The 20,353-nt window shown below is 40.2% G+C and overlaps 1 protein-coding gene across 1 annotated transcript; it reads left to right on the top strand.

The window, feature by feature from the left end:
* Positions 1-3,146: 3,146 nt before the first annotated feature.
* tmlhe (trimethyllysine hydroxylase, epsilon) lies at positions 3,147-10,059 on the top strand. Its single transcript, XM_086012544.1, has 7 exons — positions 3,147-3,725; positions 3,815-3,991; positions 7,298-7,577; positions 7,707-7,826; positions 7,918-8,154; positions 9,024-9,162; positions 9,281-10,059. Exons 1-7 carry the CDS (start codon positions 3,575-3,577, stop codon positions 9,410-9,412), a joined length of 1,236 nt encoding a protein of 411 aa, XP_085868670.1. The 5' UTR covers positions 3,147-3,574; the 3' UTR covers positions 9,413-10,059.
* The last annotated feature ends 10,294 nt before the right edge of the window (positions 10,060-20,353 follow it).

Raw genomic sequence — 20,353 nt, 5'->3', positions numbered from 1 at the left:
TTGGCTGGCGACCAGTTCAGGGTGTCCCCCACCTACTGCCCAAAGACGGCTGGGATAGGCTCCAGCACGCCCCGCGACCCTTGTGAGGAGAAGCGGTACAGATAATGGATGGATGGATGGATGGCATCTCTCATAGATTATGTATCAAGAGCACAATAATCATCACATTTAGAACTACAGTTTAAAAAGGAGTGAACTAAAACAAAAACAAATTGAAATGAAATACTCATTATTTATTTTCCAAAATCACAGAGAGATACAGCAGAGTGTGTCTCTGAAGCCACGGGTTGCAGAGCATTCTATATAATGCTGTGAAAGCCTACGCCACCAAAGATTTGCATTAGATTTCAAAAGACTGGAAATGGGTACCTAATGAAATGGCCAGTGAGTGTAGTTCTCATCTACCGTCTTCGTGAGCAATATACCTCAAATATCCTAACGAACGTGAAGGCAGCACTCCGCTGCGGTACTTTGCAGAATGGGAAGCCTAGGCTGTGATCACGTTGAACAGCTTCCCGCTGAAACAGGCCACATTGCAACATTTTATCCTTGTATCCTTTAACCCCTTCAAAGACAGGGGTTCGTGGTCCGTGTCTCTTTTGGTCATTGGATATCATGTTTGAAAGCAGATATGAAAAATGGAAAAACGGCTCGTTATTTGATTTTCATTTTAAAATACAAACACCAAAATTTAAATACAGCTTGATTTTCTTTCTTTTTTTGTCTGGAACGAGTAAGGAAAAGACTAAAAAAAACGGTTTTATTTTCCATTTTTAATTCTAAAACGAAAATAGAATACAGCACGTGACAAATCAAAATACGGCTCGTATATCTGTTTTAGATTACCGGAAGTTGTCACTGACAGCATTTCTCATACTGACCAGAAGATGGCGACATGTACTGTAATGCTCCATTTCCAGCCTCATTCCACAAACGCTACACTTGGAGAAAATTGTTGGTTCCCCTCTGTTATTCTATTATAATAGTAATAATAATAATAACAATAATAATAATAGGTCGATCGATAGATAGATAGATAGATAGATAGATAGATAGATAGATAGATAGATAGATAGATAGATAGATAGATAGATAGATAGATAGATAGATCGAAAGTTTAAAAGTTCAACCGCGATGGTCCTTTGTGATGTCAGCGTTGTCCATCCGCTTATGGTTGGTCTGAACAAACAACTTCAGTTCAGCAATGTTCTTGGGATACCTAGTGTGAATCACACTCTTGCCAGAGCATCTGGGTTCAAAGGGCCGCTCCAGAAAATAGTATTTGTTGAAGCCATTCTCTTGTTTACTTAGACTTATTGAGAATAGCAAACATGAAAAGAACAATTAAATAGCAGTGTCCTTGTAAGGAGTTTATTTTTGGAGCAATGATGAAACTGAATTGGAATCTTGTAAATCACTTGCAATGTTTGATAATCTTTAAAAAATAAATTATTTAAAAAAATGACTAATAATCATGTATACATAGGAGAAACTAGAATTCTAACTCTTTGCTGCCTTAGTATTAGAGCGATAAAATTCTATATTGGTATGTGTATTTGAGTGTATGTGTAAGATAATATACATTAATGGCTACATTATGCCGCCGTCCCTGTGTGACCTATATCTTTGCTGCTGTAACACTGAAAATTTCCCCACTGTGGGATCAACAAAGGCATTCTTATCTTATCTTATCTTAATGATTTGACTATATGCATATGTGTGAGAATGTAAGACAGTTTTTGGGTTGACTTCCCCTTGAAGGTGAGGTTGGAACAACATAAAACAAAAGCAAGAGGCTCCAGAAGTACGTCTTTATTATTCCAAATACAAATACTTGAACATTCAAGTACACACTCAGCTTCAGCAGCCTTCAGGGGTTGAAGAGCACTGTACCTTTATGGCATCCAACAGCCTTCTTGAGCTTCCGGATTCTCTGGGAAGAACAAATACAGTGGTTGGGAAATTTCAAAGTAAATCAAATATACAAGTGTGTTGGAAGTCCCTCATCATCCAGGCGAGAATGTTGGTCTTTCCCTATGGTTGTTGTGGAGTATGTATGCCCAAAAATGTTGGCCAACTGACTTCTTACAAGTTGGAAGACATCTGTGATGCTAATTCGACGACACATTGGTTGAACACGTCCATATGGTCATATTATTTTCAGTCATTTCTCGGAGTACCACCATTTTTGTCCAGGCCTGTTTCATGAGTTTATGATTATAATTTTTAAAATAAAGCTGTTCAACCATAATTCAAAAGCTATTTCTGATTTTCATTAGTTAGTTTTCATTGAATTATTTATTTTTATTACTTTTCTTCTATTATAATATTATTATTATTTCTCTAACAGATGATACCAACAACTCTTTCAAGGTTACAATACAGTTCGCGATATCGTCTTCAGATATACGAGCCGAGCCGTATTTCGATTTGTGTCTCGTGATATATTCTATTTTCGTTTTAGGATTAAAAATTGAACATCAAACTGTTTTTAGACATTTTCTTACTCGTTCGAGACACCAAACTAGAAAATCCAGCTGTATTTCGATTTTGGTATTTTGACATTAAAACGAAAAACAAATAAGTCGTTTTTCAATTGTTAATATCTTGTTTTAAACGTAACATCCAATGACCAAAAGAGACACGGACCGTAATTTGATCCAAAATGACCACTAAAAATGCACTCGGGTGTAAAGCGAAAACACGTTATTGATTTGGATTAACTGTACTAAAGGCTGATTTAATGGAACGTGTGAGATTTAACGTTTGTGCACGAAAGCTTTATCACGCTGTCATGCACGTTGACTGACTTGCACTGCATGGTACTAGACGTGTCTTTAACCTTAAGCGTCGATCTCGCTTTCGGTGTTATGAAATGTTGTATTTTTTGGGGGGGGGGGGATTACAATCACAAAGGTGATACTTTTTTTTCAGGGTAAAGTGGCACTGTTTGGTGAAAAAAAAAGTAAAAAAGCAGTAAAACACAATGGGTTGTCTTACAGTTTCTAAGTACTGTTATACAACAGCGACATCTTGTGGTCAATACTAGGACTACTTACTATTCCAACACGGACTATTACTAAAACTAACAAAACTACAGTACTTAATATAGAACGAACCACAACGTTGTCGACTTAAGTATTACATCACTCTGTGATATGCAAAATTACCAAAAAGAAAGCCTACAAGTGAATGTGGTGAAAAACAGGCAGTTTAAATGGAAATGGGACCTGTATCTTTAAGAATACGATACATTCTGCTATTACGGCCGAAGTACGCCTATGTATGTATCACTTTGCGTCTGAATACTGTACTATTTACAAGGAGCTAGTCAACAATTCAAATCACATGTTAAATTAAGGTGTTTAATTATTAATCCAGGCCAATCCTTTACGCGCAGACCCACCTGCAATAGTAAACTCGCTTTGATAAAGTGCAAGAAAGGAGACCGCAGTTTAAACAGTTTGGTGGATCAGTGCCGCGGTAAATCCGCTGCAGTGCCTCAGTTTCATCTAAGATTCTGAAACTTGGCGGTTTTGCAGCGAGTGAGGTCCCGTTCTGCGAGGTTTTAGACATGATCGGGATGCTTAGCAGGAGCACACGAGCCGTTGCCACGCAAGCACAGCGCCTCTCCCTTCTAACCTGGACTCCATGGAGACACGGGAAGCAAGTCCGTGGGTACGCTCGCCCAGCAGCAACGCTGCACCTACTTGAAGATTGTCTGCGTGAGTTCTGGGATATTCGGGCACTCGTCTCGTTCAAAAAATGGAAGCTAGCGGTAACATAATACGCCTGTTCCTCATGCATGTACCAGAGCTCGACTACAGAGGGAGTCGGATGCATTTGGACTACGTGTGGTTGAGGGATCACTGCCGTTCTGCCTCGTCGTTCAATTTTAAAACAAACCAGAGAAACTTGGACACCGGAAGTATTGACCTCACCATTCGTCCTGATCACATCCAAGTGGAAGATGATCACCTCATCCTCACTTGTAAGTCTATTATGGTTACATTACAGGCAACCGCACTTGCACAATCTACTACAAATCTAATAATTTTTTAAAAATGCATTTTTAGAAGATAAAAGAAATTTAGTTAGTACCAAATATCACAACAGAAGTTGTCTCAGGGCACTTTAGGTGCATGGAGCAGGTCTTGAACCCAGGGGCGGAGCCAGAACGTGGCTAACGGGTGGGCCTGGACAAATCAGGGTGGGCCTGAATATTTCTCTCACTGAGCACAATCCTCCGGTCCCAACACATCGTATATTCAAATAAAATGATAAACTGAATAATATGAAGTTCAGCTCTTCCTTAGACAACCACAATGATGGCATTCTTAATATTCAATAAAATAAAAAACACAACAAAACACAAATTCAAAAATAATTTAATAATAATTTACTAAAAATTTAAAACTATTTACATTTTTTTCATGAATCTCACTGGGTTGGCAGTCTGTCAATCTGGATGGGCCAGGGTGTGCACAGGCTCCGCCCCTGCTTGAACCACACACCCTATATTAAACCTAAAGACCAACCGAACCTCACATGTGCAAGCACACAGGCAGGGAAAAACCCCCCTATAAGCAGGGATGGCTCCATTTTTTTCTCTAAAAGTGGGCTGACTGATAAATAGGGGGTCTGAGAATATAATATAATAAATATATTTTAGAATATCAAATAAAATGCTGCAGCATCTGAACTGAAGATTTCTGACAGGGGTTGACTTCTCCATTCTTCTATTTCTTTGTTTAACGGCGGTTAGCATTCATTACATTGCATTACCGCCCTCTGTCATTTCCTTTGCAGGCTTTATTACATTTTATAACTATGCTATGCTTCTGTAGTTATTCAATTTTTTAAAACACAAGTTATTACAAAGTGTTGCATGACTATCAAAAATTAAATACGTTACTGAGACGGGAAAAGCAGGGCTCTGTCTGACACACTGAACCCAAGATGGCAGCCTGAAGCCATTACTGCAGTTTGTTTGTGTTTATTTGACTCTTAACTAAATTCTACTTCCAAATGTACAATTAATCAAAACAAAGTTCCAGTGTTGAACAAGAGGATGGTAAAAACTCGCGGTCAACAGAAATATCTGCACCCTGCCTTCTTTCTCCCTGTACCAAGCAAACAAACATTTCCAGGTAGACACAGGTGGTATTAATTAGGCTATCACTCCACCGCAGTGACCCCCCCCCCCCCCCCCCCCCACACACACACACACATACATACATACAGAGACACTTCTTATCCAAAGCAACATGCAAGAAACATCCCTGCCCCTACACAAAGTATTAAGTGACACTAACTAAGTCACTGGCGGAGTTCTTTTTGTGCCTTATAAATGAAAATTACTAGCTACGAAACTACTACTACGGTTAAAAAACAAAATAAAAAATTAGACCAAGTGTTAAAATGATTTACTGTAAGAATGAAAAAGACACACATACCTACATAAGGCTTTGCCAGTGACATGAACTGGAAGTCATTTGCTGAATGCGGAAGTCAAACTTATCATGTTTCATCGCGGCAACTTATCATGTCATTACGTGAACCTTAGGCTGTTAATGAAATATTTTCTATTGTGGCAACAATATGCTGCCGTAGTTTTTTTGTTTTTTAAATGTGCAGTTTTATCACACAACAGAGTGCCACAGATGTCACAATTTTAAGGCAGCATGCAATTGGCGTGTTGACTGCAGCAACGGCCATGAATCGAATGTTTCTCGACCACAAGCAAAGACCTTTCAGAAAAAGTACGTGCACCTGTCCGCGCAATCGTAGCTCCTTCCACATGCAGCATCTTCACCTCCAAGATCGGCTGAGACCAGCTACCCAAACAGCTGCTGCAACAATCAGCTAACAAAACCAAAGTCTTTCTGCACAACCTGCCAGAAACCGTCTCAGCATGTCCATGCTTGTCGTCCTCATTTGGGTTTCGACCAGACTGATCGTAGTCGTCGTAATTTAGCCGCGTGGGCAAATACTCACATTTGATAGCGCCTGCCACTCTTCGTGGATGCATCCTGTTTTTCACTGTACAGCACAGATGGCAGGCTGCGAGTTTGACTTCCCGTGTCAGCGTTTGGTTTGGGCAGGTATGCGTTCTGGAAAAGAAACACAGGAACATTTTATTAATGGCAGCATTTTTTGAGCCCTAGCCACATCAAGTGACTTATTCTGTGTATTCCTAGAATCATTTTAAGTACGTGTCGCAAAAATGAACAGGTTCTCTTTCTCCCAAGATAACTTACAGGTGTGATACAAGTTCTAACAGGTGTCCTGTTAGAATTTTTACCCCCGTGTAACTTCGCTCATATGTGAGTGAGTGCTTGCTTTTCTTTTGCTTCTTTTTTTTTTTTTTGCACTTTGGGGGTGTTTTTGGTGAGGAGTTAGCATTTATCATGGCTATAAGATCCCAAAAAATCTTAGGCCTTTTAAAAGTGAGTACATTTCGAGTACAATTACACTGTATTTCATGAGTTCAGCTCATGTTCAGTATAATTGTAAGGAGGATTTACCTCATGTGAAAACATATAGAATCCTCCCTCTTACTATTCATGAGGTGAGGTGAACTGTGTCCTTTGCTAAATTTTACTTTTTAATAGTTCACCCAATTCAGGCATCCTTGAGGTAATGGCATATTGCTCTTGATTGTTTAAACCAGGTAACTATGGTCCCCGAGTGCAACTTTCCTGCATGTTTGAGATGACTGAGCATTTGAATCAGGTATGTTGGAGGAGAGAGACATCTAAAACATGCAGAAATCTGCCCTCGAGGACCGGAGTTGCCCACCCCTGGTTTAAACCGTTTAGCTACTATGATATAACACATATATGGCTCTCAAGAAGTAATTGTTTAACCAAGGTTAGACATCAACCGGTTCAAAATTACAGCTCTGTAAATGTTGTAGCTCAGAGTAATGGCTTTTCGTTCGAGCCTTATGCGGCACTCCCAGTTCCAGTGTCCTCCACCAGATTATTCATTTAACTGTAACTGTCAAGCAACAGGTGGTATGATAAATCCTCTTAGCATTAAGACATATGAACTCTTCAACAGAGAAAATGTTTGTTTTCCAATTGACGTTTCAAATTTCCTCCAAAATATCACTTTTTTGTGAAAAGTATGCGTTTAAACCAAAATGCACAAAACAATTGTTTTTTGTGTGTTTTTAAAAGACACGTGTGTCGGTGTGGTAATTCTCTTCGCCACGCCCTTTCTTTTCACACCTGAACACCAAAGCTGAAGTGTCGCAAAGCTACTAAACAAAGTTTGCTTTTCTGCACCTTAGGGCCCGGTGGTCACACATCTAAATACAGTCTTGGTTGGCTAGCTGAGAACAGCTATGAGGGGAAGAAGCAGAGCACCATACAGCCACGCATCCTTTGGAATGCAGACATCTATAATAACTCAAATGTAGCCTCCTCCAAGTGGGACACATTCATGAGCAGCGATGATGAACTCAAGAAGTTTCTGCGGAACTACCTTCTCTATGGGATCGCTTTTGTAGACGATGTCCCTGCTACAGTTGAAGCCACAGAGGCCGTGACTCAGAGGGTTAGCCTTATCAGGTATAACATGCCATTTCTACTTCCTTGTGCGTTTCTTCCTTTCAGTGGGCTCATTATCGAGGAATGCAGCAGGCATCCGGACTTGTTGGCTCATTCCAAAATGTATCTATTGTCTTACTGATCCTCAAGGGAGACCACATATGGAAGAATGTGGAGCTTCACTTCCGATTTTTCCAGAGGAGACACTGCCTACAGCCAGCTTAGTCTTGACCGCCACACAGATACAACTTACTTTTATGAACCATGTGGGTAAGTGGAAGGGGAAAACCTCTTCCGCAAAGGCTCAGTTACATTACCACAATGTGTGCTGCTTGTCATGCGCTCCAACCCCCCCCAACAGAATTCAGGTTTTCCACTGCCTAAAGCATGACGGTACTGGAGGAAGGAATCTGCTTGTTGATGGTTTCCACGCAGCTGAAACTGTTCGTCTGCAGTCACCAGAACATTTTGAACTGCTTTCGCATGTTCCAATAAGACACGAATATGTTGAAAGCACTGGCAGCCACCAAAACCACATGATAGGCATTGGGCCGATCCTAAATATCTATCCTTGGAATAAGGAAGTTTACTTGATTCGGTATGTTGATGATTTTATTTTCAGCTTTGTTGCCCAACCTGTCAATAACAACAGTCATATTGGCTATTTATTTTTAAAAACTTGTCTGACATGATGGGCCCTATTTTGGTCGACCGGTGCCCGTGCGCTTGGCGTAAAATCGGGCGTAACTTCCCCTGGCGCATCTCACAATTTGGTGATAAAAAGTCAACTCAATTTTAGACTGATGAAAAGGTGGTCTATTTTGCAGCGCAGGTGCATGGATGAACGTCAGGAGGTGCAAAGCCCACATTTCACATACACGTCCGACTACATCGTCTGAAAGGAGGAGATATTGTATTTTGTTTCCCAGGGTCATGCACAAACTCTAGCAAGTCTAATTTCTGTTTCCGAATGTCAAGCACGGCACACTCGGGCGTGCACTCCGTACCTGATTCTGATGCAAATTAGGGATGTGGCGAGGATTGTCAGGGAAAACACTACGTTCCATCCCACAATGGCGCACAAAGGCACACACTCCCCGTTACACCCAATTCTACCGGCGCAAAATCTAGCAAAATACCAAAAGAAAGAAAACTACACCCAAGCTCACAGTTAGACTACGCTTTGCACTAGATTTGCGCCCGGAACGAAAATAGGGCCTGACGTGTTTCGATCACTACGATCAAGCCACAGGTAACTTTAAAAACTACTCTTGGAACCACATATTTACGGCAGATAACGATAGTAAGAATCTATTATGTGATGTTTGGTCACAGGCTGCTGAGCAACTTTTGAGCAATTCTGTTTCAGTGTCATTTTACCATATTGTTATTTTATAGACACATGTAATAACATTCTCAGTTACCGCTGCTGTTTGTATATAAAAAGTTGTTTTTCTTCATAACCAGGTACAACAACTACGATCGATCAGTGATAAACACGATCCCTCACGATGTCGTTCGCCGCTGGTATATGGCTCATCGACAGTTGACCATGGAACTGAGGCGACCAGAGAATGAGCTCTGGGTCAAACTCACTCCAGGAAAAGTAAGACTAATCCGAATTTTTACCAGTAAATTTCCAGTTACATCGATTTCATATTTTGTCATATTATTAATAATAATTATTATTTTTCTTTTCTATTTTTCTATCCCTTTCGCTTTAGGTGATTTTTATTGACAACTGGCGGGTCATGCATGGCAGGGAGGCCTTCACTGGCGTAAGGCAACTCTGTGGATGCTATCTGAGCAGAGATGACGTTCTCAGCAATGCACGGGGTTTTGGGCTTCAGGCATAAACCCTTGTCTAAGAAAGCCGCTTAAGCACTTTTCATCCCATTAAGTAGGTTCAAAACTTGCAGTGAACTTGAATGTTCTATTAAATCAATTAATTACAACATATTTAGTAATTTATGTAGGTGAATTAAATAGAAGTTGTTACATTTAACAATGAAATACTAGAGCTGAATATATCATGACCATGGAACATTTAATTATAAATAACGTGTGTGTGTGTAACTCATTGCATCATACCCTCTCAAACTCAGCCATAGCATATTGAATGAAATCGTAACCCCCCAGAGAGAGAGAGAGAGAGAGCGAGAGCGAGAGCGAGAGCGAGAGCGAGAGCGAGAGAGAGAGAGAGCGAGAGCGAGCGCGAGCGAAGTCGCTGATAGTGTACTGGTACACACGCCTGAGTTGTGTGCGGGCAGCGTGGAGTCGGTTCCCGCTCAGTGACAGTATCTGCGACTGACTGGCGACCAGTTCAGGGTGTAGTCTGCCTTTCGCCCATTGTCCGCTGGGATAGGCGCCAGCACCTCCCCGTTACCCTGTACAGGATAAGCGGTGTAGAACACATATACAGTATATAGAAAGAGTCATGGCTTGTTAGTGCTGATCTGTATTTATGATGCTTTGTCTCCCTCTACAGGCGCTTTAGCGTAATTGAATCTGTCCCCGATATTTCTAATTTATCTTCTTATTGGCAGATTTAATTACGCTAAAGTGCCTATAGAGGGAGACAAAGCATCATAAATACAAGTCAGAACTAACAAGCCATGATATACATATATATATATATATATATATATATATATATATATATATATATATATATATATATATATATATATATATATATATATATATATATAGTAAAACAGACTTTCAGACAATCTGATACATTGTGTATCTAATTGAGTGTCCGTTGTGTGTGTGTTTGTATGCATGTGTGTTGCCTTAAGTGCTGACAGCATTTGCATGCCGAAGACAGCACAAAGCACAAATATTCAGTTGCAGTCCTACCATTGGCTTTTGAGGAGACTGCTGTAGTAACCATGGAAACAGCTGAGCATACTGAGTGAGGCCCGCATTGTTGTCCTGGTAACTCAGTGAATGAGAGCATTCAGACCTGATATACTTCTATAACCAGGCCATGCAAGGTGACCATTTTGATCAATAAATGCATGTGATGATGTTGCCTTTGTGTGGGAGGTATTTCAAGGAATTCAACAAGTTTTTACACACAAAAATTGAGACTACTGTGTGTGTGTGGGGGGGGGGGGGGGGTTGGACAAGCGGAAAGGGCAAATGAGGAAACACAATATTGACAGTGAAAAGAGATGTAATTATTCAACTTAGATTTCAAATACACTGAACAATTAATTTCTTACTCCATTTCCAAGATGCTTCAATTTTTCTCTTCCAAACAAAACTATGATTTTATTTATTCCAAGGGTGAGGACCAAAATGCATGGCGAGGCTGCATTCAGCCATTTTGGTCCTCACCTTTGGAATAGCCTGCCAGAGGATGTCAGGTCTGCAGAGACTGTTGATATTTTTAAGAGGAAGCTCAAGACACACCTTTTTAGTTTGGCTTTCAACAACTTTTAAATAATTTATCTTTTCTTTTGATTGAAGATAATTCTATGTTTTGCTTTGAATGTTTTAAAGCACTTTGAGTTGCATTTTTATGTATGAAAAGTGCTATATAAATAAAATGTGATTGATTGATTGATTGATGATGGGTGCCACATCTTTTTGTTTTGAAATATTGCTGTCAATACAAAATTATATGGGCCAGACAGTTAGTGTGGAAAATTAACAGTAGTTCTAGCAACTCAAATTTATAGTTATAGAGCACTTTTAAAAAAACACACACAGACAGCTGAAACGCGGTGCTGTAAATAAATACAAAATGAAAATGTTACAATTAAACCTAAAACAATTAAAAACAATAATAAAGTTAAAAATAATAAAAACAAATAAAACAATAAAACAAAGACACAGTCAGAAAACAATAGATATAGATCTCTAAAGAGCTAAAAAAAAAAAAAAAAAACACGGAGACGCCAGCCCCATGTTAGAGTCGAAAAAGCAATCGTTTCTCACGGTTGGAGGTGAAGCACCGTAAACAAGAGGAATAAATGTCTTACAGCGTCGATATTGTCAGATAATACTGTATATCTTGGACTAAAAAAAATGTTGGGAAAAATACAATAAAAGAAATAAAAGAGAAAGTGATAAGTCGAAGCTGCTGCCACAGGCTGCAGTGCCTGGAAGTGACTCATCTGATGGGGGATGCGTCTTATGAGGCATTGTTGGGTTTGTGCGAGGAGCAAGAGGATGACGCTTCAGTCACCCTATAAAAATTCTCCCCTCAGCATAGTAGGTCTGAATTTACTCTAGTGGTACAGAGCCTGCACTAATTATTAATAACCTAATAATAAATAAATAAACCCATGAGAATCTTGGTATGTTCAGCTAGGTAAGGTGCTGTAAATTTGATATGTGCTTCGTGAAAAGGGATACAGTCGTATACCGTCAGCTCCATAAATATTGGGACATGGACACAATTCTCAACTTTTTGGCTCTAAACACTACCACAATGGATTTGAAATGTGCTTGAACGGCAGACTTTCAGCTTTAATTTGAAGGTATTTACGTCCAAATCTGTTGAACAGAATCATACATCCGTTTATACACTGTACATGCATCCTACTTATTAAGGGACCAAAAGTTGGGGGACAATTGACTGCCAGTTGTTCCAACACCAGGTGTGTTATTCATGTATTTTCGGATTTTGGAAATCTGCATTTTGTAACTGTATAAGCCCCCTTTTTACTGTATGTTTTTAATGGCTCCCTATAAGAGGTTTTGGTATTGTACTGATACTCAATAATAATAAAAAAATGATATCAATATAATTTTCAGTGCATGGTGCTTTTGTTAAACTATTTGTTGTTGTTGTTGATGATGATTCTGTCTCTAATAATATTACAGCCATTGCACACCCAATGTCACCAGGTGGCCCAAACCTCTCATTGGGTCATTATTTTGTGATACTTTCAAAAAACACAAACTGCGACTGTAAATTATTAAAGAAACATAGTGCTGGCTTCAATGAATAATACAAAACAGCTATTATCAAATGTATTTATTCTGAACAGGCACATTTAATATAAACACATTAATCTAATACAGAATAATTCACTTGTCAACAGGCTGTCCATTGAAAAATGAAATTGAGATTTTTTTGTTGTTTTTCAAGAGCCACCCATGGTAAGTGGGTAAGATATTTTAAAAGTAAATACAGCCTTTAAAAAATCTAAATTTTATGTCACAGGTGAAGGTCACATCATTATGAAAGTGATTACCTGTAGATGTAATTTATTTTGTGCTACTTCGCCTGTAGTTTAGTAACCGCTCATAACTCTGCCTTGCTTGTCTTGTATATCAGCCCAGGTCATGGCTGGTGGTTAAGGAATTAATGTAATTTAATCTCCACCTGGCCTTTATTAGTTGCCTTCAAGCTACTGAAAGTTAAAGCACTGCATCATGCTGCTTATTGCCGGGGGGAGGGAAACACTCCCTGCTGATGCATACTTAATAAAGTAAGTTTCACCTTCATCATTTTCACGCACGACACATCGAAGCCTGCTGATGGAGGGAGGGGGTGAATCACACAAGATTAATTGTCTGTAGTTAGCAGAAGGTGACAAAGGTGATTAACGGTGTGAAAAGTGTTGATCAGGGGTGAGTGGAGCGGTGAGAGTGGGAGACTGGACAAGTAGAGGGAGGCTTGTATAGCTTGTACTGCTATTGCATGACAGGTGAGCAAGACTGACAGTGTACTTATTACCAAGACCGGTTCAAGACTTGCAAAACATGAACTGGCAGAAAAATGAAAGGGGCCGCTATTTTGTCGTTCTTATTAAAGTGGAAGTCAACCCAAACGTATTTTTTTTTTCAAGAATATGTTCTATGCAAGCCAACTAGTTGAAACAAAGCATTCTGATAAATATTGCGTTTGTGGAATAAGAGATAATCCACCCGTTTTTAGCCATCTCTGGGGGCGGCCATTTTGTCACTTCTGTTGACTGAAAATGACATCTCAACTACTCAGGTAAGGACCAATCACAGCTGAGCTGTTCTCTGAAGTTGAGCCGTGATTGGTCATTACATGGGCCCTGAGCAGTTGTGATGTCATTTTCAGTTGACAGAAGTGGCAAAATGGCCGCCCACTGAGAGGGCTAAAAAGGGGTGGATTTTGCTGCTTAACTCATGTTCTACAAACCCCAAATTAATCAGAATGCCGTGTTTCAACTAGTAGGCCTGCTGGGAACATATTCTTGAAAAAAAATTGTTTGTGTTGATTTCCCCTTTAAGTGTTTTCTTTATGGGATTGGGTTGTTAGGATTGTCCAACCCACAAGAAATGGTTTGTATTTTGTCAGGCCTCTACCATAAAGGCCCTGATACACCAAACCAACATCGGAGGTCGTGAAGCGTCGTGGCGCCTTTATGCGCCGTCTGATTGGTGTAGTGACCACCGTCATAGTGTCGTAACCCGTCTGTAAGCGTCTCGGGGGCGTTTACGTATGTTGAATCGGCGTCGCCAGTCGTGACATTTGGGCACTCTGATTGGCTGTTAGCTAGCAAATCAGCGCTTGGAGCACCAACGGGATGTGACAAATGCGGATAAACAGTGAGCACAACGCCTCTGCTGCCTTAATCTTCTTACAAGTACAAGAGCGAGGGTTGACAATGTAAGTATCTCACAATACCGTGTCAAGAACGTGAGGGTTTATTTCGCGTGGGAGTTCATCGTGAGCAAAGAATATAGCCGAATGCATTGTTTACGTTGTTATAATCCGCCCCCGGCCAACATCTTTCCGGTTGGATTTTTCTAACAATGAGAAACAGTGACTACCACCGCCGATGGTATGGAAGGGTATTACATCTCATGCATGCGCAGAAGGTACTTTAATGGTCTGTCGTTGCGGTGTGTTTTGCCAGCGTGACGTGCCGACAGCCGGCCGGATGCCACGGGAGGTAAGCGTCTGTCACTGTTGGTGAACGTCGTTTTGGTGTATCAGGGCCTTAAAACCTGGCAATCTCAGGTGTTCCACCTGAAGACAAAGCTCCTGCTGCTATAGCTCTTACAGGTTCACATAGGACCACTCTTGCCCCCGCATATAGCCGGACCTGCTTTCTACCTTTAAACACCTCTTCAAATACAGCAATGTTACAACAACACCGGGCAATCTAATTAAGGCCAGATTTGTTTTTATACAACTTCCGTATGGGATTTTATGGGATATTAAATGGTCTGGGTGTACGTGATTTTTGTTTTTGTTTGGAGACAATGTTTGATTTTAACAAACAGCTGTTTCAATCATTTGGATGGTGCACTGACTTGAAAAAAGAAATGCAGCATTACCATGGCAACCCCAGATCATCTACGTAGCCTATAACAAGGTACAACCATCCACATCTCCATGCTATTTTGAGTATGACAAATTTTACAACCCAGACAGGTGATAACATTTAATACAGAGCCTCGCGGTCAGTTGAAAGTGGTTGTGTAACACACACATCTATTAGTATAAAGTAATAATATAATCATCAAACTTGCGATATAACAAGGGAAAATGTGTCCGATCCTACGAACCAATAATGTGAAATGGATGTCTGTGATAATTAATACATGCATGAATGATTTCCTCGTGCATCCCAGCATGCCCTGCTGGACCACAGCGATGTCTCCCGAGTTACTACTGTAGAATTGAGTTGAGAGTCGGTGATAAATTGGGCCTGCAGCATGTGCTAGGCTGGCTGCTATAGTGGACTCTGAGAACTGGTAGGCCCGCAACTGTCTCCCCCTCAAACCTGAGTGCTGCTTTCAGAGTAATTCCTCCACACAGACTCATTCATCCACCCACCACATGCGTTGCTTCCCAGTCAGCAGACTGTGAGGAGGAGTGAATCAGCACTTTGGCTAGCACTACAGGAGTGATTACACAGATATAGTTGGTAGGTATGTAGTTCGTACTTAACACGATTTTATAATGAATATTTGTAATATATACTCTTTGCCAAGTAATTACTAATTGATTCCTTCTTTCTAGGCAGGTACTGCGCTATAAAACAGATGCTTTTGCTTTTAAGGAACAAAGGATGCAGTTCACAAGATAGCCAGCAGGTGACAGAAGAGGCATTTAGATTCAGAGAAATGCGCGTGCGCCTGTGCGCGTGAGTGTCAGACAGAAGACGAGGATGCTGATGGGACCCGATGAACAAATGCTGATTCCCCCGATCCCCCAAACACAGAACGCCCACCTAACAAAATTTCTACAGCTGCTAAAAGAATATATCCAGCTTCCACAAATCCTGACGGTTCAAAGCGCAAATTACACACACACACACGCACACACGCACGCACACACGCACACACCCGCACCCCACACACACGCACACACACGCACACACCCGCACCCCACACACACAGTGGTGAGAAGCATCATGCATGTGACTGGCACAGAAGAAGGCACTGTTTGCAAATGCAGTGACACTGAACCATCATCTTGCATCGGCGTCAAAACGTAAGCATGCAGTCCTTCCTTAACGATTGACACAATCGTGCAACTAAAACTAATGAAAAACTGGAACAGTGAGGCGCAGTTGTCCTGATTATTTTGTCATGTGAGAAATTCGGTTCACTGTTGCTATAGGTGACAGAGCATGAATTGTATACGGAGGAGAGCGGGCGAACAGTGGACATTATTTTGTGTTGCATCAGTATTGCATTTGTAACTTTCCTACTGCTTGCAGTTAAAAAGCAAAAAGCGCATAATTGTTCCTCATTGGCACATGTTGAGTATTTCCAAGTGGTCGTTTTACCTTACAACTGTGCTCACAATAATAAACTTTTCAGCACACTAAAATGAGAAGAGATACAAGGTATAGCACCTAAAAGCCTCCAGGAGCTTGACTTGGTTTGTGTCCAACTACTTCAAAAGGGCTCATCTAGGACCAGAGTGAGAAAGAGGATCGAGAAGGACAAGATTTTTTTTTTTATAATTCCTCTTATCATCAATTAATGGGAACTGTACCAACACCAACAAAACGGACAAACTAACGGCTGCAATAAACAGCCAGTGGACTGACAGGGAATGTAGACCACCAACAGCACTCACCAACAGTACGCACATTCAATTAAAGCAAATACGCAATTCATTTTTGGATCTCAGTAAATCAGGCCCTGAGACTCCCCTATACTAGTCCAAACCTGGAGAGTGCAAGCCACGCTTTCCTGATTGAGAATCATGGATGCCCTCAGATTCATAGGTGATTCTTATTCCAGAGACCGTACACTCAACAAGAACCGCCCCAGCAAATGCTGAAGGTCACAATTCTACGAAGCCGTCAGGACCACATCATCCACAAATAGACAAGATCCCCAGGCTACTAAACTGGACCTTTTCTATAACTTGGCTGCTCCTAGGATGCCCATAAAGATGATGAGCTAACCGTTAGCAATGCGAACCAAGCTCCCGCTCTGCTTCTACAGGCACAGATAGGAAAATGCATTGGAGCACCCCCTACAGAACTACGTGTTGATATATGACACCATTTAATGCTTTTTCCACACTCACAAAGCACATGTAGATTACTCGGGCTCCCCGAGTTGAGGATATTAAGTTAGACCACCTCTTGAAAAAGGCGGACCACGACCACCACTCATCTATGCCAACGCGGAGGTATTAACATGTTGATGAGACTTGACAATCCTTGACTAGAAAATTTCATCCACTGCTGTGGCACTGCCATATTTTTCATCAAATATGTTCCGATACAGTAGAGGTACTAATCACATAATCCACGTCGATTTCATGATATCATACAGTATGCGGCAAATATAGAAAAAACAATTATGATACACAAACTTGAGTACTTTACTTGGTATTGGCAGTGACAGCGTTTCAATTTTATACTCTCCATATATGCACTGCATACTCTCTTGAACAGCTGACTGAATCGCAGGTAATTGCGCCTATATACTGTATTGTACATGATGTTAATGAACGATGCCTTGAGGGGGATTCGATTTAGTGGTCTTGTAATGGTCACATGGCATAAACAATATACAGTACAGTATACCTTAATATTTTATTAGCGTCATTGAGTCTTCTACATCTCTCTCTGCAAGCTTCAAGCAGACCTCCATGGCAACACAATCGGATGAGGCTTGAGAGGAAAAATGGCTTGACATTTTATCATGTCATAGCGGATGCATTTACTGAAAGACCTTGAGTCATACGACCAATCCAACTGATTATTGACTGAATAATTGAATTTTTTTGTTTGTTTTTTTTTGTGGGCGTTATCTACTAGCCAAGTCAAGGAAAGGGAATATTTACTGTATCGGTTGGTTTTCTCTAAATGATATTTTTGCTGTTGTTTAAACAAACGGAATGATTTCAAGATATTGAAAGGTACCCTGATGATTAAAAATCTAAACGCTTTAAGGACCTTTTTAAAGGTCGTAATAGTGGATGTTCCAGTATTATTCGACAGGTCACCTTTGGCGTTATTCGTTCAGTCAATCATCAGTCAATGAAGGCAATGCATTAAACAAGGCATGGTTTAAAAAAAAAACTGAATCCGAAGTCACTAAGCCTAACTGCTGCCACTTTCTTTTCTTTCTACACAGAAACAGCCATCAATTCCTGACCCATGTTAATGCATCTTTTCAATATTTGATGTTGTTATATGGAGTGCTGACAATTGAACACGGAAATGGAAAGCACATTTCATGGCACTGCTTCAGTGGCTCTGTATCCTTCTGCTGAACAGAGGTATGCACTCCAGTTCAGAAAGAGCCTACCTGTGCAAACACATACAGAAGTACAGCAAATTCAGCAGACCTGCTTCCTTTATCATTCATTCTCAACATTGGAAGAATCAACCAATGAATTTGTGCCATATGTTCCCCTACGCTACATGGGGAATTACTTTATCATCTTGATGGTACAAAGAGGATTTTTTTTATTTTGTACATCTTGACATGTTAGAAATGATTAATACAGCCTTGGCCCTCTAAAGGTGAACTCACTTAGCAGCGTAATCAACTGTCCAAGTTCCCGGTACAGGGCTCTGTGAGTAAATTAAATGAAATCAATTAGGTGACTCTAAGCTGAACATTAAATCTACTTTACGTCTTGCGCAGGACTTATAACGTGACCGAAGGTTCAGCACGCAAAAAATCATTTTTGGACATAACAGTAAAATGATATTATTCATTTTTACGGGCTCAATATCCTGTTTTTTCTTTTAAGTATCTATAGGTGACTCGTGCAAATAAATTGCCTTTCACAGACAGTTGTTAAAGCTGATAGCAGACAAAGTAGTGATGTAATATGGCAAATCAATAGCAAAAATGGAATGTCCAGGCGTGGCTATTGTAGTTTCATATGCTTAGTGTGTTTCTGCTGGTTTTTGTTAAAATATGACAAGTCTTGATGATGTTTTAAAAACACCCGTCTTTACATCAGCACTCTATGACCTGCTCACATATTGGTGAGATCGACTGTCCAAGTATTAAGGTCTGGTTATCTCCTTGGAATCAATATTTGAACCCTGACCGTCAGTTACTCTTGCTAATATGTGGAGACTCTCATTGTCCAAAGTTCAAGAAGAGTAATTACAGGCATTGATATTTGAAAGCCTCTGACCTAATAACATATTCCTTCATTTTCAATACGCACGTGATCACGTGTACACTGCTATATAATATAGCACTGTGGAACTTAAATTAATCTAATTCACCAACAATAGTCATACATGTTTGTATCATTATATTTGTAGAATATGTTTAAATGCAACTAAATGAGTTGTAGTTTGTAGAATTGTCGATGTAAATGCTCCTTATCCCCTCGACTGTGCAGGCCTTTTCTTGGCCGTATGCATTATTCATATTAAAACATCTATGTCTTAAAAAAGAAACTATATCAAGAAGAAAAGGGTGAGAATGGGGGAACCATGTCATATTTGTCCGTGGTTTCTATTGTGAGTGTTATATTTCTATTTTCAAGGACAAAATTGAATCACTGCATTGGTCGGTGGTCGGCAAGCCAATCAGAGAAAAGCTTATTTACATATCGAATGTTAATGAGAAATCCAGCCAGGCAGTTTGGACCAAGCTTGGGACGTTTTCAACCCAAATTTATTTGCACGCCTGATAAAACAACATCAAAGATTAGAATTTGATAAACTAAATAAATAAATAAATAGTTGGATGGGACCTTTAAGTTACTGCTATATCAGCTTTGTGTTCTACTAAATACCCCCAAATTGAGATAATCATTATTTCAGTATTAGTGGCATTTTAGTTTGGAGGTGTTGTCAGATTTTTCCAATAGGTTGGTTGTAAAACATGTGGCTTGGCCCAGTAGAAATTGGGAAACCGCTTTACGGCAAGCATTTGATGTTTAAAGATTCAAATTGAGTAAAAGCTGTTATCTCAAGGCGTAATGTGTCTTTCGACCTGGATTACTGCGCTTGCATGGCTTCTTTTGTTTCGTCGCCGTAAGTCCAACTGCGAGTGTCGCTTAAAGCTGGGGGGTTCTGTATGCTTTGCGCAAAGCCTCACCACTGGGTGTCATTTGTATGCACTTGCACACATCATTCACACAAGGCCGCAGGTCATGAGCCATATGACAGTGAAGCGTTATAGCATTGGCGAACGTCTTGGTGAAAAAAATCATTACAGCAGGCCAGACCAGACGACTTTATGAAATCATCAATTCACAGTCAAGTATGTTATAATTCATGTTGACGACTTTACTTCATTCACTGCCAGACATTTTCAGACCCTCTTTTACCCTAACGTTTGAAAAAAAAAATTGAAAAAAATATAAATTCATTCCTGGGATTGAATGGCTGGACTGTGAAAAGACA

The sequence above is a fragment of the Filicampus tigris genome, chromosome 17, assembly GCF_054856515.1.
Source record: "Filicampus tigris isolate MCC_2025a chromosome 17, RoL_Ftig_1.0, whole genome shotgun sequence".
In the NCBI taxonomy this organism is placed as follows: Eukaryota; Metazoa; Chordata; class Actinopteri; order Syngnathiformes; family Syngnathidae; genus Filicampus; species Filicampus tigris.
Note: the sequence above shows the minus strand (reverse complement) of the source record. Positions and strands in the feature narration are given on the sequence as shown.